The sequence below is a fragment of the Ursus maritimus genome, unplaced genomic scaffold, assembly GCF_017311325.1.
Source record: "Ursus maritimus isolate PB19 unplaced genomic scaffold, ASM1731132v1 scaffold_19, whole genome shotgun sequence".
NCBI lineage: Eukaryota > Metazoa > Chordata > Mammalia > Carnivora > Ursidae > Ursus > Ursus maritimus.
The window spans coordinates 46,197,703-46,219,737 of record NW_024424341.1 but is presented as its reverse complement, the minus strand read 5'-3'; the positions used below and the strand labels follow the sequence as shown (position 1 = coordinate 46,219,737).

The window sequence follows — 22,035 nt, the reverse complement described above, 5'->3', positions numbered from 1 at the left end:
CCCCCAGGGCAGACATGGTGCCTGGTCCCCCAGAGCATATAGAAATCTGTCTCTGCTGGTGTTTTCACGTTTGCCCTCACTACTTACCTGGATCGGTGTACAATTCTCTCCCAACAATGAATTCCTTGGGGCCATTTTCCAGTATCTTCTGACACCTGTTTTTGCCTCTAGGCGAGCATGTCATTTTATGGACGATATTTGCATTTTCCCCAGGAAGTATTTCCGGGACGTTTCTGTGGACCCCGGCCAGCCCTCACCGCGCACTGTTCCATCGAGGTGAAATTCACAAAGCATAACATTCACCATGTTTAAATGTATGATTCAATGTAGAAACTTGAAATCTAATTTACCCTGGATTTCTGCAGTTTACTCTGAAGTATCAAGATATGGGTTTGTTTGTTTGCTTTTTGAGTACCTTGTTTTATTAGGTTTGGCAGAGACCGCCCAGTAGTCTTCCAAAGTGTCATGGTCTTTCTTCATCTCTGGAAAACACTCACCTACTTACCTCTTGGGCCGCTGGCAGACAGTATTATCAGGTCTTCCTGACACAGTGCATGTGACCTAAGTCGTGCTGGATACATTAATTTGCTTAATCGTGGTGATCACTTCACAATGTATACATATTTCAAGACATCAAGTTACGTACCTGAAATATACACAACGTGCAGCTGGCATCTCTATCTCAATAAGGCTGAAACAATTTCGTTTCATTTAATGACACCAAGCATGGTTGGTTGTCATGTCATTTCTCATTTCAGGTCATCGCACTCGTATTAAACACGTGTTAACATTTTTCTGAACATGTGCTCGTTACCGTCTCCCTCCAGGTAAGACAAGATTCCAGTGACACGTCAGCTGGACTCTGAGTGCTCCCATATATATGTGTATATGTGCACACCTGCGTGTCTTTGTCCCTGTGTGTGCACGGGGGTGTGGGGATGCTGTGTGTGCAGCTGTGTCTGCCTCTGATATTTTCCAGTGCTTATGTTTTTACCATTTGTCCTTCATGCTGCCCCTCACCTTCTCCAGCCTGGGTTCCTATTCCAACCTGGGTTCCTGTTCTTTTTTTTTTTTTCTTAAGATCTATTGATTTATATGAGCGAGAGTGGGGAGGCAGGAGCAGAGGGAGAGGGACAGACAGATTCCGGGCTAGGTGCAGAGCTGGACATTGGACTTGACCCGGACCTCGATCCCACAGCCCTGAGATCATGACCTGAGCCGAAATCAAGAGTCAGATGCTTTAAGCCACTGAACACACAAGCGCCCCCTGGGTTCCTGTCCTAACTGAACTTCAGCACTTGGCATTCCACACACTGACAGTGAAAATATTCAACTACCTAAAAACTGTCAGTCTGCAAACGCCTTCTCTCCCGTTCTCTATAACAAGTTGCTTGGAAACCTATTGTCCTTTCCTCGTGTGAGTGTATGACTCCAGTCCTGGGAGAGGAAGCTACTTCTGGGGGTTAAGGGAGCCAGTCCCAAAGCCCTTCTTGTCTCTCGTGAGGAGGCAGCCCGACCTTCTCTTAGAGCCCGGACCCGTCTCCAGGGAGAGGACCCTGGGGAACCCTCTGTGACCACACCGGTGGAAACATCCTCCCTACGAGCCCTCCCAGGTCCCAGGCACCAGTGGGGACTCAGCTTAGTTCTCTGTTCTCTGCTGCAGTTCCACCCCCATCTGGAAATCCATTTCCGTTTACTTGCCCGTGTCTGTGGCTGCATATTTCCGACGTACTGTGAGCGGCAGTCCTGGTATTCCGAGCAGACAAGGTCTCCAGTGGGTGCACGGAGCAGCCACCTGACGGCAGAGTCTGGCCCCAGGACCCCGTCACCGCAACAGGACCCCCGGCCCATGCTCCTCTCACCTGGTCTGGAAACTCACAGCTCCCCATCCCTCCCGTGACCCCGACACCAAATCCCCACAATCACTCTGGGGGGTGAGTTCAGGACCACATGCAGCAGGTGGGAACTGAGGCTCAGAGCAAGGACATTACTGCCCACGGTCATGGGGGCAGTGGACGATCCAGGAATAGGTCAATGACGATCCACTTTCCTTCAGAATCAGAGCTCTGGCCCAAATACACGTGCCGTAATGCTTGCACACAGGATCCCCCCAGATGGGAAGGTCAGCTCTGTCACAGGAACAAGGGGCATCAAGGAGCCAGGAGGACACACTGGCGTGTTCCAGGAAAGGGGGGAGGGGAGGCGGACAATATCAGAGCAAAAAGAGAAGTTCATGCAGGTTGTGATAGAAAGAAAGCCCACACTTCGGGGGCAGAGGGGAGCTGTGTTTCCTTCCCTATTTGCCCGTATTTCTTCTCTGTGCTCATTGCAAGGGTGACCTTGACATGAGCCATTCAGAGACATCACACGTGTGTCTGTGCTGACATGAGCTCCGCAGCACAGCAGGAACCCGCGTCCCCTGCAGCATTTCCAGGATCCTGGCACCCTGTCCATGGTAAGGACCCCAGGGATGTGCTGAGGATGCAGGAGACCCTATGGGAGAGGATCCGGGACGGAAGGACATACCCTGGTCTCCTCCTCTGGACAGGGCGTCTCAGGAAGCCTCGGGGTCCACTTGCTGCAGCGTCACGGACACCAGAGCCAGGCTAGGTCCTTGGGGAGGGGCTGTTCCCCTTCCTGTGTGGCAGCTGACGTGACAACCCCGTGACAGGGAGAACCGGCTTCTGCATGGCCCTACCTTGTTTGTCTTCCTGTCCTGTGGGCACCGAGGTCCCTCCCTCTGCACAATCAGGGCCAGAGGAAGGAGACGCCATGACCTCCACCCTCACAGCCCTGCTCTATCTCGGTGAGATCTGAGGAGGGGAGGGGACACCCTAGTCTGTGTGGGACCCGCCCCACAGCCAGGCCCTGGTCTGTCAGAGGCCCCAGACTCAGGAGGCTTATGGGGAAGAGGGGTTCTGATCAGGATTCGGGGCAAAGCTCTCACGGGGACTCTCTTCCAGGGCTGAGTGTGGGCCCCAGGACCCGAGTGCACGCAGGTGAGTCTGTCCCCAGGGTCCCAGTCCCACCTCCTCACGGGGCACAGGAGCCACCCACCAGGCAGTGGGGGACAGAGATCAGCACTTCTGGGTTGATGGGGGGGGGGCGACGTCTGGGGCTTTGGGCAGAACTGGGACCTGGGGGTGGAGAAGGTCTTGTGACCCAGCCTCTGTTTCCTTCCAGGAACCCTCCCCAAACCCACCATCAGGGCTGAGCCAGGCACTTCAATCCCATGGTGGACCCCTGTGACCATCTGGTGTCAGGGGAGCCTGGAGGCCCAGGAGTACCGCCTGCATAAAGGGGGACACCCAGGGCCCTGGGACACACAGAAGCCACTGGAGTCCACGGACAAGGTCAACTTCTCCTTCATACACATGACAGAGGATTATGCAGGACGATATCACTGTGACTATCTCAGTCCCACTAACTGGTCGGAGCCCAGTGACCCTCTGGAGCTGGTGATGACAGGTGCAAGCCCACTCAGGGTCCCAGCCCCAGGCTCCGTCTTCAGGAAAAGGGTCTGGTCTCAGGGTGTCTCCCTCTCACAGCTGAGCCCTGGGATCATGTGGGGGGATCTGAGCCCCATTTAACACCACCCCCTTCCTCTCTCCTAGGATTCCATGGCAAACCCAGCCTCTCAGCCCTGCCCAGCCCTGTCGTGGCCTCAGGAGGGTACGTAAACCTCCAGTGTGCCTCTTGGATGACATTCGACAGGTTTGTCCTGATGAAGGAAGGAGAACGCCAGCCCTCCTCGACCCTGGACTCCCAGCAAGCCCCCAGTGGGCAATTTCAGGCTCTGTTCCCTGTGGGCCCCGTGACTCCCAGCCTCAGGTGGACGTTCAGATGCTACGGTTATTACAGCCGCAGCCCCCACGTGTGGTCCTACCCCAGTGACCCCCTAGAGCTGCTGGTCTCAGGTGAGGGAGTCTGACTGTTGCCCCATCCGTGTTTTGAGGCACCAGACAGATTACGAGGGCTCTGCTCCCAGGGGAGACCCAGATGAGAGGGTGGGGTGAGGGGACCATGGGGGATCAGAGGTCACAGACACAGAGGGTGAGGGACAGTGAGACGCGGGGGTCAGGATGGGAGAAGGCAGGTTTGGGGAGAATCAGCCCCTGAGATCCATGGCTGATCTTCTCCCAGGTGTGTCGAGGAAGCCCTCCCTCCTGACCCAGAAGGGCCCTGTCGTGACCTCTGGACAAAACCTGACCCTCCAGTGTCGCTCTGATGTCCGCTACAACAGATTCGTTCTGTCCAAGGACGGGGCACGTGACCCTCCCTGGCGCCTTGGCCGGCAGCCCCAGGCTGGGCTCTCTGGGGCTGATTTCGCCCTGGGCCCTGTGAGACCCTCCCACGGGGGCTGGTACACGTGCTATGGTGGACACAGCCTCTCCTCCGAGTGGTCGGCCCCCAGTGACCCCCTGGATATCCTGGTCGCAGGTGAGGAGGGCCCACGATTCAGCCAGGGGAGCCCAGGTGGTGGTGGTGGGACCAGGGGTGTGGGGTCCCAGGGAGGGAGGAGACAGAGAGATATAGGGGATGGGGAAGGGGAAGGGGACAGACTCCGAGGACAGACAGACTCAGTTCAGAACAAGGGCCGCACAGCCCCTCACCCGCCCTTCCTCTCTCTAGGACAGCTCCCCTACACACCCTCCCTCTCCGTGCAGCCGGGACCCACGGTGACCTCAGGAGAGAATGTGACCCTGCGGTGTCAGTCACTGAGCCATGTGGACACCTTCCATCTGTCCAAGGAGGGGGCAGCCGGTCCGCCGCTGCGTCTTAGATCGAAGGCCCGAGCTGGGCAGCACCAGGCTGAGTTCTCCGTGCATCCTGTGACCTCAGCCCACAGGGGGACCTACAGGTGCTATGGCTCTTCCAACACATCCCCCCACCTGCTGTCACAGCCCAGTGACCCCCTGGAGCTGCGGGTCTCAGGTGAGAGGCCCCCGACCCTGACTCTTCAGGGCTCTGCCAGTTCTGGACGCATGTCTCGGGAAAGCCAGACACAATAATAAATGGGGGGTCATGGGGGCTCCAAGGAGAAGGATCCAGCCCAGGAGAGGTTGGAAGGATCCACAGTCTCCCCCGGGGTCCCCGTCCTGCAGTCTCAGCGGAGGGAAAGGGTAGGGGCTTCAGGAGCGGTGGGTGGGAGAGGACGATGGTGAGCAGACAGAGGCCTCCCGCTCACCTCCTGCCGCCTCAGTATCACAGTCTGATCCGGGGTGTCGGCCCCACGGGACAGTCTCCTGGAGAGAAGCCTCCCGCCTGCGGGCACCGCTCCGCCACCCCCTTTGCTCCCTGGGGGGCCTCCACGGCCCTCGGTGCCCACCTGAGACCGGCGAGGCCCAGCCCGGCTCGCGGGAGTCCCAGGGATGCCGCACCGCGGGTCCGAGCACAGTGATGACCGCTCTGCACTGCGGCCGACGCTTGTCCAAGGTCCCTGTGCCTGCTCCTGCAGACAGGCTGAGAAGGGCCCGCAGGCGACAGGGATGCCACACTCAGAAGCAGGTCCTCTCCCCTGGGGCGTCGCTTAGATGAGATGCTCACCTGCCTGGTGGGGAACAGCCTTGCCGCTGTCGCATCTCAGCACATTCTCAACGCGCCTCGTTTACTTATGTACGTGCCGCGTAAAGTGCAGGGATTCATCGCTCACACGACCTTCAAGGCCCTTGAACTTTATTCGTACAAGTGGTGTCAGTTCGCAGCCTGTCCGAACAACCGCTCAGCGGCCTTACCGCGGCTCCGTCAGTCTGAACGCTGGTTGAGGCGCCTAAGGCAGCGCCGGCTGGGGGCGCTCACGGGCTGGGACCCGCCGCGCTCTCCCTTTCCGCTGGGCTCCGCGCTGCGCACGTCACCGTCGCCTGGACACACGGAAATCTCCCTTCTCGGGGCTCCATGCACTGCGGCGATTCTCACTCCGAAGGACGGAGGAGGATGTCCTGAGGCCTCACGTCAGGGCAACAGCTTGATTTACACCCAAACTTCATTTTAAAGCAAGCTCATGAGAACCACTTTTTATATCGAATGCGCTGTTGACCTACGCATTTCAGCCCATTTTCCTGCTTCATTAGGGTTTTATTGGAAGCGTGATCTTTTCCTGAAAGATGTACATCTTCTGAACAACTAACTTTTCTCTTTGATTTTTAACCGCATGAGGTTCTCTACAAAGGCTCCCTGGTTTCACACATTTGGGGGTTCACCCAACTGCATAATGTTCACTGTGCACTGGCATTTTCTACATTGTAGAAGCTAATATTACTTAGACTGTTTGTATGAGTCTTTATAATGAGGACTCCATATTTTGTTCTTCCTTTTTTCTTTTATTTCACTCCTGCTTTTCATATGAAAACTAGGGAAGCAGTGTCCGTGACGTCCTAGTTCGCGTGCTCACCCCGTATTAGAGTCCCACTGACTTTCACTGGTCCTGGGGGTTTGAAATCCGCACGTATGGACTTCCTCAGGTCTGGCTGTGATATAGTGGGGACAGTGGCTGTCTTTTTAGTGCAAATAAAACGATTAATTATCCTTACTTGAAACCTCACCAGATTTCTAGGGTTTGTCCCAAACAGTGAGATGATGATGGAGACTCCCCCTCCTGACCTGCCTCCAGTTCCCTTAAGCCTGAGTCCAGACCCTCCTGCCCCCGTACTGCCCCACACACCACAGACTCGACTGCACTCCTGTGAGGAACAGACAGACCGCGCCTCTCTCTGCCTCTCTCTCTCTCTAGACAGTAAGATGTAGATATCCCCACATATACACCTGATTCTATATGTACGTATTTACATGATATTGGCAATTATAGAAATAAACATGGCTATATATGTCCATACATATACCCTATGAGTCTGTCTACAGCCATTCATCCTCATGCCCGTAATCTTCCTCCCGTAATTTTCACGTGTCTGTAACTGGTCTTCCCGCCTAGGTCCACACAGCAAGCAAGGACTAACAGTGTTCATAGGACCCAGTGACTGAACATCACCTTTGGGACATACATGTTAGTATGCAGATGTGTGGTTATCGATCTATCATCATCTATCACTGTAGGTATTTGTAATTAAATGAAGAATGATTAATGAACATATCCAAGGATAAATATTCTAGGTCCTGATGAGAATGCAGACCCGGAAGGAAGGGAGCTGGCTGACACGGAGCGAAGGGGACCTGCCCCAGACGTTGGCCACTCTGAGCTCTGACAATCAGCAGACCCTGACACCAGCCCCTCATCCACGGATGCTGCTGGGTCCTGAGCTACGGAACAGTTGGGAATTCTGATCTGCAGGGACATGAGCACGTTGGGTCTCGTGTCCCAGACTGAACAGAGAACATACGAGGACATGATGATGTCTGTGTCGGGAGGCCATTTTTCTCTGCCACCCTGACCTCCTGGGGCACAGCCAGAATCTATCCAGTGTGACCGGGTAGCAAAGTCTGAAATCAAGGAAAACAGGTGGCTGGAGGAATCCAGTGAGGAGAGCCGAGGAGATCCCTGTAGCGCAGAGAAGGGCTAGTTCAGGAACTGTACGAAAACTACATAGTGACAGGTCGAGGGATCTAGAACACGGAGCAGAAGACAGGCTGGACGGGGGTCTCTAGCTCCTCACCTTCTGCTTCCATTTTCCCCGCAGGAACAGCTGACACCGTGAGCCCACCCCAAAACAAGTCAGCCCCCGGCAGTGGTAAGTAGGAGAAAGTCTCAGAGATGGGGCTGGCGTGGACGGGCTGTCCTGACAGGCGGAGGCGGTGCTCTGGGTGGACACCCAGGATCCGGGCTGATTTGGGTCCACACTGACCTCTGCAACCCCTCTGTCCCCCTTCTCAGCCTCTGATCCCAGAGATTACACGGTGGAGAATGTCATCCGCATGGGCGTGGCTGCCTTCATCCTGCTGGTCCTCGGGATTCTGCTACTGGAGGCTCGGCACAGCCAGACAAGGACCCCAGAGGCAGCCAGCAGCTAAACCCAAGGGGGAGCGAACCCGCCGTTCCCTGTGGCAGAGCTCTGGACATGGATCTCATGTGCCCAGGGGGCTCTGGAAGAACGCCTGCGGCTCATGCTAGCTGATCTGTCTGCCGAGAACACCGAGGGGGAAACAGGTGCCACGATATGTCTGGGCTTCTCCCTGCTCGGGACTCGTCCCCCGTGAGCTATGATGCTTTCCCTCCCGCCATTGTTGGATATCCCTGACTGACCCCCGTCTTTCCTCGTCCCTGTGACTTGAGGGTTCGTCCCACCCAGCAGGGTTGGGTTCCTACCTTCCTACAGCAACAGGGACTTTCGTGGGATATATTTTCCTTTACTTTCCATTCCTCCCTTCCTTGATGTGCCCTACTGACCTCCAGCCTTTCAGCCCAAAACACAGAATCTGTTTTCACAAGTAAATAAATGGGTGAAAATCAGGTCCGTTGTGGAACAGATGAATCCAAAACCTTTCCCTAAACTCTCTCTGCGCTCACAGAGCGCTTCTCTGCTCGTGCGATGACACCTGGTAGAGTTTTCCAGAAATACCACCAGTTGGAGTGAGCTCAGGGGTGTCTGAAGTGAAGCCTGCTGCTGAGCTGCTACACGGGCTCCAAGTAATACATGTTTTTTTTTTTTTAAAGCTGTGATTCGTGGCATTTGCCCATTTGTTTGGTGTAAACACCCCCATCATGGCCAACGTCAGGGACCCGTGTGAACGCTCCGTGTGCCCAGGTGGGAGTCATGGATACAGCGTCTTTCACACATGAGTGTGACCAAGCTGCGGGCTCACCTCACGCTGACCCCGACGGGCACGTGTGGCTCATTCTAGTTTAAAGGTCCTGGTATTTTCCACCTCAGTGTCATGCCACAGTTTCAGGGAAATCGTGACGCCCAAATCCCACTGCATCCACAGGAGAGACAAGAGAACACAAGGGCAAAATGCATCGTTGGAGAAAATTCTGTGCACTTAGAATCCCAGCTCGTTTCTGGTCTGAGTGTAATTGCTGCCAACAATCTGGGGAGTAGATCCGAACCACCTGGTGAGAGAAGGGACACAGGTCTGGCCGGTAAGTCCACACCCTCGAGGATACCGTGTGCATGTGCACGGTGACAGCTGCAGGAGAATATAGACAAGAGGTTCTCTCCGTGTAGACACGGACCATAGAATTCAATCTCACACTGAATTAGTATTTGTGGCAAACATGGAACGGGGTATTTTAAGGCTGAAAAAGCACACACTAAAACTACCAGCAGCGGACAGACTGACTTCAAACCCCACAGCACGTGTATGAAAGCGAACGTCAGAAAGCCCGCAGGTGGGATCATCCCATCACATACATAAGGTGCGAGAAGAGACAGGGCATTTTTAAAGCGGGACTAACTTCAACCCCATAAATAATGGGAGGAAAACTTCCCACAATCCGTTATGGTGGTAAACAGTACAGATGGCTGAGCTATGCAGAGGTCTGTCTCCAAGAGTCTGTCCGTTCCTCCTCACTGACTCCCCCTCCGTCCTAGCAGAGCGTCGTCCTGAGCAGCTGGCAGGACCCTCACTTCCAGCTCACTCCTGGTCGGTCCCATCCCCGTCTCTGTGATTTCAGGGAAGACAGCCGTGTGCAGGGGCGCCGGCCTCCAGGGTCAGGGTGCTCTCCACTCCATTCCCAGATGGAAACTTACTGGAGGCTTGACCTTGAGAACAGACCCAGAACCCCTCGACCTTAGTGATGTACTGAAAAGTGGAAATGATGTTTGGGGGGCAGAGAGTTTCCAACACAGGAGAATCTTCAATGACAGGCCCCGGAATAATTGTACAGCCAATAGCTCCTTCCCTTATGGACCTGACTTCTGGAGCAAGAAAAAAGTGGGGCCCTTAAAGAAAGACCCCCTTTCCCTCCAGGGCTCTCCCTGCTCCAGGGTCCCTGATATGCTGGTCCATTTCTATGGCAATGAGAATATGACTGTCTACACCTGCAGGAAGAGGGATGCTCTGAGCTCCAGGACAACCAGGCTCTACGAGATCCCAGAACAAGACAGCAGGCCCCAGGCAATGCCATAAACCTCCCTACACACCTGTCCCAAAGACCAGGGCAAGATGGTTTCCCCAGAGAATTCTACCAGACATTTAAAGAAAAATTAATGGGTATTAAGGAGGGCACGTATCGCATGGAGCACTGTGTGTTATACGAAAACAATGAATCATGGAACACTGCATCAAAAACTAAGGATGTACTGTATGGTGACTAACATAACATAATAATAAAAAAATTTTTTTTAAAGAAAAATTAATGCTGTTCTTCTCCAACTCTTCCAAATAACTGAAAAGGAAGGAACTTCCAAGCTAATTTTATGAGATGAGCACTACCCTGATATCAAAGCCAGATAAGGACATTACAAGAAAATAGAATCACAGCCCACTATCCCTGACGGATATAGGTGCAAAAATTCTGAACAAAATATTAGCCAGCCAAGTTCAATGACACATCAAAAGGATCATGCACCGTGATCAAGTGGGATTTATCCATGGGACACAAGGATGGTTCGACATACACAGTCAATAAATGTGAAGCATCATATTAATAGAATGAATGATACAAATCACATAATCATCTCAATAGATGCAGAAAAATGCATTTGAAAAAACACAGCATCTTTCATGATAAAAACTCTCAACAAATTGGGTATAGAAGGAATATACCTCAACACGATCAAGGCCATATATGACAAGCCCACAGCTAGCATCATACTCAATGGCAAATACCTGGAAGCTTTTCCTCTAAGATCAGGAACAAGACAAGGATGACTACTGTCACCGCTCCTATTCAACACAGTACCGGAAGTCCTGGCCACAGCAATCAGACAAGAAAAAGAAATAAAAGACATCCAGATCAGAAAGAAAGAAGTAAAATGGTCTTGGTTTGCAGATTATATGATGTTACACAGAGAAAATCTTAAAGACTCCAGCAACCACCTTTAGAACTAACCTACAAACTCAGCAAAGTTGCAGGATAAAAAATCAACATACAGAAAACAGGTCCATTTCTATACACCAATGACCCCATATCTGAAGAAGAAATAAAGAAAACAATTTTGGCTGCATCTACTGTGAGAATGAAGACCATTCTCAGCAATCAGACTGTTGACATTCCAGAAAATGTTGACATCATTCTGGAGGGACACATTGTTATTGTGAAGGGCCCCAGAAGAACCCTGCGGAAGGACTCAATCACATCAATGTACAACTCAGTCTCCTGGGAAAGAAAAGGAAGAGGCTCAGTTGACAAATGGTGGGGAAATAGAAAAGAACTGGCTACTGTTCACACTATCTGTAGTCACAGACAGCACATGATCAAGGGCATTAAAGGCACTTGTATCAAGATGAGGTCTGTGTACGCTCACTTCTCCCCTTCTCCCATCAATGTTATTTCAGGAGAACGATTTTCCTATCAGAATCCAAAATTTCTTGGGTGAAAAATACATCCACAGGGTTTGGGTGAGGCCAGATGTTGCTTGTTTAGTATCTCAAGCCCAGAAAGATGAGTTACTTCTTGAAGGACATGACATTGAACTTGTATCAAATTCAGCTGCTTTGATTCAGCAAGCCACAAGAGTTAAAAATAAGGATTACCAAAAAATTTTTGGATGATATTTATGTTTCTTTCTTTTTTCTTTTTATGTTATGTTAGTCACCATACAGCACTTCATTAGTTTTTTTTTTTTTAAGCACTTCATTAGTTTTTGATGTAGTGAGAGGATGTGGAGAAAGGGGAACCCTCTTACACTGTTGGTGGGAACGCAAGCTGGTACAGCCACTTGGGAAACAGTGTGGAGGTCCCTCAAAAAGTTAAAAATGGAGCTACCCTATGACCCAGCAATTGCACTACTGGGTATTTACCCCAAGGATACACATGTAGTGAAAAGAAGGGACACATGCACCCCAATGTTCATGGCAGCCATGTCCACAATAGCCAAACTGTGGAAGGAGCTGAGATGCCCTTCAACAGAGATGAATGGATAAAGAAGATGTGGTCCATATATACCATGGAATATTACTCAGCCATCAGAAAGAATGAATACCCAACATTTGCACCAACGTGGATGGAACTAGAGGGGATCTATGTTTCTGAAAAAGGAACAGTTCAGCAGATTGATGAACAAGATCTAAGTTGTCCAACTACAGAAACAGCAAGATTCCAGATGATTTTTCAGACTTATTTGTGATATTTTGATACAATAAAAGCTGTATTAATGTGGAAGGGGGAAGAAAACAATTTCATTTACAATAACGTCAAAATAATAAATATTTGGGAATAAATTTAACCAAAGAGGTGAAAGCTATACTCTGAAAATATAAGACTTTGATGAAAGATAATGAAGAAGACACAAACAAATGGAAAGATTCCCATGTTTATGGGTTGTAAGAATACTGTTGTTAAAATATATATACTACCCATATTATTCAGATATGCACGTGAGCCAGATATCTATGATAATGAGAATGGATAAATACAAGTTGATATATTCACACAAGAAATATTATATTGCAGTCCGAAACAATGAAATGGAGCTTTAAAAATTGATATGTATGCATCATAGCAATATAAACTGAAGTACGAAAAAGAGGGCAGGTGTTACGATGAGCACAGGGTGTTATACGCAGCTAATGAATCGTCGAACACTACACCAAAAACTAATGACGTACTATATGTTGGCTCACTTAACATAACTTTAAAAAGATGCAAAAGCTAATAATTATAAATTTTTGAAACAACGGTGTCTGTGGGTGCATACGTGTGTGGGTACAAACATATATTTTACATTTATTACAATTACATATTTTACAAGGAGAGGTAAGTGCCTTCAATGCATAGTGGAAAATTTCCTACAAATTTCAAGACATGGGGTTAAAGAAGGAGGTGGGATAAGGACAAAATACGTAGGTGGATTATGTTATATGGTCATAGCAATCTACATGTTTTAATTTGGAGGGTGTTCCTGTTTTGGGTTTTTCTTCATAAAATGTTTTGGGGTGAGTTTTTTTTTTTTAAACCAGCTTTATTTATTTGACAGAGCGAGAGACAGCCAGCGAGAGAGGGAACACAAGCAGGGGGAGTGGGAGAGGAAGAAGCAGGCTCCTAGCGGAGGAGCCTGATGTGGGGCTCGATCCCATAACGCCGGGATCACGCCCTGAGCCGAAGGCAGATGCTTAACGACTGAGCCACCCAGGCGCCCCATGGGGTGAGTTTTTTGACACTTTTAATTGGCTGTTAGAAAGTGAATTTCCTCTAGCATTATATTAATGGATATTTATATTTATATAAAATTTATATATTTATAATATATACAATATACACACACACATAGATAGACAGATGAATCTCTGAGTTTGGATTTCTGTGTCATAAGATCAATTTCAGGTAAAACCATAAGATCTAGAATTTACAAGCATTGTTCTTTGCTAATAAAGTGAAAGTCTATGTTTCTAAATAATTGCATAATCCTTCTACAGGGAAATTAAATAATTTTTAGCAAGTATTTGCTCAATACTAGAAATATCTGCTTAGAAAATCATTTTGATTTTACATTATAATTCTTTTTATAATAGTATCTACTAGGTATGTTGCATATTACAGATGAAGATTTTGAAACTTAGATTTTCAAAAAAACTACTATCATTTCATCATTCTGAGTACGAGAGACTGTGTCTGAGATGTGTTTCAAGTCTGACCACAGTAAATGATGTGACACGACGGGTCCGGTCTACACAATTTCCAGGAAGCCTGCTTTTACCCTCGCCTGAGCCCCCACACTCACCTACACGTACAGTAAAAAGAGCCTCTATGTGTCACCTTTTCTTATTGCAGTCAGCTTATGAATGTGAGCTGGGCTCCATTTCAAGACATCCTGTGTACTTGTCAACTCTGCTCGGTCACCATTCAGCAGAAGCAGCACATGTCACCTGTGGTCATCAGCCTCACATGTCTTGGTGAGTCCCAGAAGGGGATGAAGGGAGGGAATACATGGTGGAAATATTGGCCTGGAAGGCTGGGTCTCCCCACAGCAGAACATTCCCATGGGGCAAAGCAGACCTTGATGGAGAAGCTCAGGCCAGGTGGGGGAAGGAGTGGTAGGCCAGGTCTTCTATGGAGATGGACCATTCATCATGAGTCTTTCTTTCCAGGGTTCTTCTTCATCCGGAAGATCTGGGCACAAATGGGTGAGTCCTTTCCCCAAACCTTGGGCTGCCATCCACTCAGAATAAGAGAATTCCTATAACAAGAAGGCAGATGGCACAGGAGGTTGGGTGATGGGTTGGCTGTGGTAGGGCTTGTGGGTGAATCTCTTGTGAACTAGAAAGTGAGGGCCCAGGGAAACCCTAGTCTCAATTCTGGTCCAGAGACCCTCCCTAGAACCCTCTTCTCCTTGGCTGAGCCAGGCTCTAAAACCATCTGGAGGACACTGCTGCTCAGAGCTGGGGTGTCTGGGATGAACTGGCATCGTCAGTAGAGCAGGGGATGCAAGCCGTGCCAGGCACAACAGACTGACTGTGGTCAAGGTCCCCAGCACACCCATGAGGGTGGGAGCCCCAGGCTGCTGCCGCCGCCGCCACTGATGTTCTGCAGCAGAGGTGGGAGATCCGCATGCCAGGACCCCTGGAAATCCAGCACATTCTGACGCGGCTCTGTCATGTCACGTGCCTCCTGTGTTTGCTGGTATTATGGCATACACATAGGTCAGTACTCTTCTGGTCAGTGCCTACTCTGTCTGCTTTTACATAACTAACTCACACTATCGACAGCTAGAAAGAGTTCAGTGTTCGGTACTCACTCAGAACTCTCAGCCGACATGTTTGTTGTAGGAGATGCCCATGTCTGTGTGGTGTGGCCACCCCTGGTTTGCAAAGGAGCCTTAGAGACTCAGAAAGAAGGGGAGCCTCTGAGCCAAGGGAAGGGAGACCAATGCCGTGCCTCCCCCCCCCAGGTGGTCAGGACAAGCCCTCCCTATCTGCCTGGCCAAGCCCCGTGGTTCCTCAAGGACAGCATGTGACTCTTCCTTGTCGCTCCCATCACAAGTTTGACACATTCAGACTGTACAAGGACAATGGCATCCTCATCTCCAAGCTCCATGGCGCAATATCCCAGAAGGGCTTCCTCGTTGGCCCTGTAACCCCAACACATGCGGGGACTTACAGGTGTTGTGGATCCTACCCTGGCTCCTCCTCTGTGTGGTCAGCACCCAGTGACCCCCTGGTGATTGTGGTCACAGGTCAGAGAACACTTGTCTAGAGGGGCTATTCACTGTCCCAATCTTCCGAATGGCAGAGTTTCCTGGCGGGAGTGTCAGGCTGGTCCGATTAGAACAATAGGAGCTGCTCCAAGTATTTTAGATAAAAGGGCATTTCATGCAGGTGGGCAGAATAACGGCCCCCAATGATGTCTGAATCATAATACTCCAAGTCTATGAATAGTCCAAGGGCAATTAAGGTTGAATATGGAATTCAGTTTATTAAGCAGGTGACCCTGAGATGGGGAGATTATCCTGGATTATCCAGGTGGGCTTCCTGTAATTACAAGGGTAGAAGGAAGCAGGAGAATGAGCTTCAGGGTCATGTGGCAGGCAGTGATCCTGTCCCCCCACCCAGAGAAAACAGAAAAGGAATCTGTGGGAAGCAGGTGCACCATGGACAGTGCCGAGGATAAGCGCAGTGGGAATGGGGTCTGGCGCTGTTGCTAGACACAGAGACACACAGCAAAGGAGGGGCAGGGACAGACGGGGATATTCAGACAGTAAAGGACACAGAGAAGAAGAAGACAGACAGACACAGGGGCACCCTCACTCTTTTAAGATCCCGGGGAATAGGGTGAGGCAAGTTGGCTCCTTCTAAATTTACAACATCCATGTTCTTAGGAATCTACAGAAAACCTTCCCTGTTAGCCCAGCCAGGTCCCCTGGTGAAATCAGGAGGGAACGTGAACTTGCATTGTTGCTCAGAGATCGTGTTTGAAAGCTTCATTTTTCACAGAGAGGGGGTATCCAAGGACCTCTGGTACCTTGCTGGGCAGCGCCATCATGGGGGGTCCCATGCTAACTTCTCCATGGGTCCTGTGACAGCTGCCCATGGGGGGACCTACAGGTACTTCGGTTCTCTCAATCGCTCCTTCCATGAGTGGTCTGCCCCCAGTGACCCCCTGGACATCATGATCACAGGTGAGACTGTCCAGACCTGCCCCCATCCTCTTTGGGATGCAGACAGGGTGTTCTAAGACCTGGAAGCCCCAGGTAGTGAAGGAGACAAACATGGGCTTTATGAAGAGAGACAGCCTTGGCAAAAGCTACACCAAGAGAGACCATGTTATAATGGGTTTTTTTTAAAGATTTTATTTATTTATTAGAGAGAGAGACAGCCAGCGAGAGAGGGAATACAAGCAGGGGGAGTGGGAGAGGAAGAAGCAGGCTCCCAGCAGAGGAGCCTGATGCGGGGCTCAATCCCAGAACACTGGGATCACGCCCTGAGCCGAAGGCAGACGCTTAACGACTGCGCCACCCAGGCGCCCCTATAACTGTTTGTTATAACATAAAGAACAGATAGGGAGCAGAGACAGAGAGTCAGTAATGGAAATAAAGAGCAAGGGGACAGACAGAGACAGGTACGCCCACATCAGAGACAGGGTGCCCTTCCACTCTGAGTTTGTTCAGAGACCTGGGACAGTTTGGAACGTGGTTTCCAGTTAATCTCCACACCCTCTTCTCTACCAGGAGAACCCAAAGACACACCACCTACGTGACCAATTTCAAAGCCAGGCTGGCCTGTCTCAGGTTGATTGCCCATGGGCCCTAGGTCCTCACCCCATGTGGCACCCACAGATGCTGTGTTCACTCTGACATGACTTCACCCCATGTAGTTGAGCCACAATATACCCCAGGAAACCATGGTCCCAAGTGGAGGAGCCAGACACCAGCCCTTATATGTGGTGTGTCTCATGGGTTCCCAAGGATGTTTCTCAGGCCCATGTTGACGGTCACCTCAGATGTTACAGGATTACAGAGGTCAAAGCCTACAGAGAGAGGCGATCAGAGAGAAGGCAGAGTGGGTGTATGTCAGTGTACGTAGGCAATTTCTATGTCGATAGACACAGAAATGCATGTGTGCACATAAACAGACACACAGAATGGAGGGATGACAGAGAAAGGCAGATGGACAGACAGACAGACACTGGCTCAGAGACAAAAACGAAAGAAAAAGGGATAGAGAAACAGAGAGAGAGAGATGGGGAGGGCAGATAAAAGCCTTAAAAGACTGAGACCTGAGTTGGGGGCACAAAGAGAAAGGTGATGGTGTGGGGGTGGGTGACAGAGATCCCAGAAGAGGGCTGGGGACAGAGAAGCAGAGCAAGTCACAGAAACCAAGGTGATGGAGATAGATAGATAGATAGATAGATAGATAGATAGATAGATAGATAATGCTAAGTGAAATAAGTCAAGCAGAGAAAGACAATTATGGTTTCTCTCATCTATGGAACATAAGAAATAGGAAGATCAGTAGGAGAAGGAAGGGATAAAGAAAGGGGGGGTAATCAGAAGGGGGAATGAAGCATGAGAGACTATGGACTCTGGGAAACAAACTGAGGGCTTCAGAGGGGAGGGGGTGGGGGAATGGGATAGACCGGTGATGGGTAGTGAGGAGGGCACGTATTGCATGGTGCACTGGGTGTTATACGCAACTAATGAATCATCGAACTTTGCATCAGAAACCAGGGATGTACTGTATGGTGACCAACATAATATAATTTTAAAAAATTATCATAAAAAAAGATAGATAGATAGATAGATAGATAGATAGATAGATAGATAGATAGATAATGTAGGAAGAGAGAGACAAGGTGGAATGAGAGACTCAGAATTAAAGAAAAAGGCAGGTGGAACCAGCGGATCCCGGGAGAGGCAAAGAGAGTGAGGCAGCACAAAGAGAAAAAGAATAGGAGGGAGGCAAGCACAAGAAACAGCAGGAGAGGTGGACATGAAGGGGCACAGTGGGCCTTGGGCTCTGGGAACGGGGAGAGAGGATTCTCAGCCCAGGTGTGAAGGACACTGTGAGCAAGGAAGAGCCTCTCGTACTGAACTGCCTCCACTTCCTCCAGGTCTACACCAGAAACCTTCTCTCGGGGCCCAGCCGGGCGCCGTGGTGAGGTCAGGAGAGAACATGACCTTCTCCTGCTGCTCCGAGAGTTCCTTTGACGTGTACCACCTGTCCAGGGATGAGCAGCCCCGTGGGCGCTGGCTCGCTAAGGGGCAGAGGCGTGGCGGTGAATCCCAGGCTGACTTCCCTCTGGGCCCCGCACACTCAGCCCTGGGCAGGACCTACAGATGCCATGGCTCTTTCAACCGCTCTCCCTGTGAGTGGTCAGGCCCGAGTGACCCACTGTACCTTTCTATCACAGGTGAGGAAGCCTGGAATCTGCTCTGTGTCCAGTGATCCAGGATAGATTTGAAGGCCATATGTGAGGGGCGTCCTGCTGGTACTGGGGGGATGCGTAGGAGCTCTGGGGCGACAGAAGCATAGATCAAGAAACCGGGAGGGAGAGACTGAGGACTCACCTCCAGCATCCTCCTGCATGGCTCGTCTGGAGACCCAAACTGGGGGTCTGTTTCCCCCAGGAAGATGGAAAAGAGTCAGGGCAGATCCAGGAGCAGGAGAGATGGGGCTCGGTTCGGGGAGATCAGAGGCTGCGTGGGCCCGTCACCATTACGCACTTCCTAGCAGCCCCTCCTCGCCTCTCGCCCACAGAGTGGTCTCCCAGGTGGTACAGGTGCCTTTACAGCAAGATCGAGAAGCCTCTTCTTAAGTAGAGGCCCCTTTCATCATCAGCCTCTCCCATCTCCTCTCAGCAGCTTGAAGTCTCGGGGAGTCAAGGCCCCAGACATTCTGGGGAGGGGTCAGTGTTAGATGACAAGGAGCTTCGGTGGATTGAAGATGGTCAGTTCCACTTCTCCACCTCTCTCCTGGCTTGTTTTCTAGGAAACTCTTCAACGAGTTGCCTCCCATCCACAAAACCAACCTGCGAAACTGGTGAGTAAAGGATCCCTTCTATCCCTGTTTGTGGAAACCTGACAGAGAAGCCTTGGGTTTGGGTGTTGGCCAAGACACCTTCCAGCTCTGTGATCTTGGGCTTGCTACCTTCCCTCTCTGATCCCCAGACTCTACAATAGCAGAAGGGGTTTGGGTCAACACGGGACCAGTGAGAACTCTTAACCTCTAATTTTCTGCAGCAGAGACCTCCTCCAAGAGAGGAGGGTGAGAATAAACCTGATCTCCTGGCCAGGAATAATGCTGTGCTTACTCTGCTCCCATTCTTAAGTGGAGATAAGATTCGTGGGCACTTGGGGTGGGGGAAAGGAAGGGAGCATCCGGTGAGGGTCAGGTAGTGCTTAGAGAAGTTTCATTTGCCAAGCAGTGAGCTCCTGTCCGCCAGGATGCAACACTGATGTGCTCAGTGGAGGGAGACAACTCAGAACGCGCTCTGTCACCCGTATACACGATTCCTTCCCTTACCCACTCAAGCACTGATCCTGTGTATACACGTGTCCATGTGCTGGCTATGCCGTGTGTATTCGTTTCTTATTACTGCTATAGCAATTTTCCAGAAGCTCGGCGCATTAAAACAACACATTTTAAACATGATCGTACGGTTCTGTAGGTCATAGATCTGAAATGGGTCTCGTGGGGCTGGAACCAAGATGGCAACAGGCTTTCATTGGGTTCACATCTTCCTACAGGTAACCCCAGACACCTGCATGTTCTGGCTGGGCCCTTAGTGGCCATCGTCTTCCTCGCTGTCCTTCTTTTCTTCCTCACTCGTCGGTGGTGCCCTGCCAAAGAAAGTGAGTCTCCGGAAGATGAGACCAGTGCCTGTCTGGGAGGAGTGGGCGAGCCAGGGAGCCTCCATTTGCTGGTTGACTCCTGGTTCAAGGCAGAAGCCACAGAGGTCAGGCTTTCTAGAGAGAACTCCCGTGCCCCCATCCTCACCAACAGAATGGAAATGGGGAGACATGACTGGGATGTATCTTTGAACTTCGGAGAGGTGGACTCTCTCACTCTGCTTTCTGGCAGTAATTCCAGGCATTCACTGCACCTCGCTGTGCTTTGTTACTTGTATCTATAAAATGAGAACCTTCCAACTGTTTTCGATGACTTCTATTCCCCGCAGATGTTGCTACAATGAACAGAGAGCCCGAGGTGGACAGAATGGTGAGCAGGGGGGTAGGTCGTCCTCGGCTCACCCTCTTCGGTGTCATCTCATCTCCTCCTAGTCCCCACAAGTGTGTGCACACCCTCCTCACCATTTCCCATCATGCAGGACCCTCAGGCAGAAGACCCACCGGAGGTGATATACACACAGTTGGATCATTGCATTTCCATGCGGAAAAAACCACTCCCACTTCTCAGAGGCCTGAGGAATCCTTGCGTGATGACGGTGTGTACGAGGAACTTGCAACATGCTGAGAGCAATCAAGGCATGAGTCCTATGCCCCAAGCACGCACAGGAAGACCCTGAGGTGTCCTCTCCGTGGACACCATAGCTCTTTCTGAAACCCCTCCTAACAACAACTGGAATCTGAAGACAGAAGTCTTCATTTTCCTCTCACCCTAAGATGAGATAAAAATCTCAGAACCCCCTAGAAGTCCCCCCATCCATTCTAGGATGCTATTATGATGATCCAGACATTTCCACTATTGTCCACAAAATCACCTTTTCTTTTCAAGGGTAAGTTCTGACTTGTGTTACTATGTTACTATGAACAAGTAAACAGATCTATCATCTATCATCAATCATCTTTCCTCCCAGCTATTATCAAATTTCATCTACATGGAATCACACAGTATGTATTTTTGTGACTGACTCCTTTCATTCAACATTGTATGTTTGAAATTTAATCCTATCTTTGCATGTAAGAGAAGTGTTTTCCGTCCTGTGTAGGAATCCCTTGTGTGACTATGTCACAGTTATGTGTCTAGTCGTGGTGAGTCTCCCAAACTCTGATGTCTTAATTTCTTGCACTCTTTCATCCTTCTGGAATCATCTGGATAGTTCTACCCATTCCTACTGGAATCTGGGAAGCCATGCTGGGGCAGGTTCAGACAGCCTCAAGTGAGAGATACCTGGAAGCTCTGGTCGGTTGCCAGAGAGCACCTGGTTGGTGTCCCCAGCATGGGGACTGGCTCTCTCCCACCACCTTTACAGCTACCCCTTCAGGGCACATTATGGGGCCCCAGGCACACTATGTCTCAACTTAGTACAGACGACTGCCCTCAAGGCTCAATCATTGAGATCTGGTAGGAGCAGGTGGGTCTATCTGGATGATTCTGGAAAAACAAAACAGTGTAAGAAATTAAGACATCTGTGTTTGTGCCCAACATTCGCATCAACATGGATGGAACTGGAGGGGATTATGCTAAGTGAAATAGTCAAGCAGAGAAAGACAATTATCTTATGGTTTCACTTATATGTGGAACATAAGGAATAACTGGGAGGACATTAGGAGAAGGAAGGGGAAAATGAAGGGGAGGGAAACAGAGGGGGAGATGAACCATGAGAGACTATGGAGTCCGGGAAACAAACTGAGGGCTTCAGAGGGGAGGAGGGTGGGGGAATGGGATAGGCCGGTGATGGGTAGTAAGGAGGGCACGTATTGCATGGTGCACTGGGTGTTATACGCAAATAATGAATCCTGGAACATTGCATCAAAAACTAATGATATACTTTGTGGTGACTAACATGACACAATAATTTTTAAAAAAGAAACTAAGACATCTGAGTTTGGGAGACTCATCAGAGCCATAGGTCTAGCAATATTTTGGATGGAGAATTAGCATCGAAGTTAGTGAACGTCCTTGTTAGTGAACAACAGTGAAGATGATAGGTGTCTGTGTGGCAATGACAGGAATTCACACCTCTGTGCACCTGTTTAATGAAATGTGTTCTACATGTTTCCTTGATGAATCTTTATGTAAAACTTATCAGAGCTCCTTGTTATCTCCACTTTGCAAAGTAGGGAAATTCAGAGAGACTAAGTG

The 22,035-nt window shown here is 50.2% G+C and overlaps 2 protein-coding genes and 1 pseudogene across 3 annotated transcripts; all 3 read left to right on the top strand.

Moving 5' to 3' along the window:
- Window positions 1-2,329: 2,329 nt before the first annotated feature.
- On the top strand, window positions 2,330-8,401 carry LOC103680286 (leukocyte immunoglobulin-like receptor subfamily A member 6). Of its 2 annotated transcripts, XM_040633843.1 has the most exons (9): window positions 2,331-2,455; window positions 2,549-2,806; window positions 2,964-2,999; window positions 3,184-3,468; window positions 3,615-3,917; window positions 4,144-4,440; window positions 4,633-4,935; window positions 7,632-7,682; window positions 7,826-8,401. In XM_040633843.1, the coding sequence occupies exons 2-9, from the start codon at window positions 2,689-2,691 to the stop codon at window positions 7,960-7,962; spliced, it is 1,530 nt and encodes a 509-aa protein (XP_040489777.1). In that variant the 5' UTR covers window positions 2,331-2,455; window positions 2,549-2,688; the 3' UTR covers window positions 7,963-8,401. The 2 variants fall into 2 exon arrangements, with proteins under 2 accessions (XP_040489778.1, XP_040489777.1); XM_040633844.1 differs by lacking the exon at window positions 2,964-2,999 and having other exon boundaries at window positions 2,330-2,455.
- Window positions 8,402-10,808: 2,407 nt separating this feature from the next.
- On the top strand, window positions 10,809-11,678 carry LOC103680285 (annotated as a pseudogene).
- Window positions 11,679-13,834: 2,156 nt separating this feature from the next.
- On the top strand, window positions 13,835-21,093 carry LOC121103467 (killer cell immunoglobulin-like receptor 3DL3). Its single transcript, XM_040633850.1, is given in 10 exon segments — window positions 13,835-13,947; window positions 14,143-14,178; window positions 14,943-15,227; window positions 15,870-16,169; window positions 18,101-18,400; window positions 18,979-19,029; window positions 19,737-19,841; window positions 20,168-20,220; window positions 20,318-20,378; window positions 20,381-21,093. Coding segments are annotated over 10 exon segments (1,308 nt in total). The 5' UTR covers window positions 13,835-13,913; the 3' UTR covers window positions 20,464-21,093.
- The last annotated feature ends 942 nt before the right edge of the window (window positions 21,094-22,035 follow it).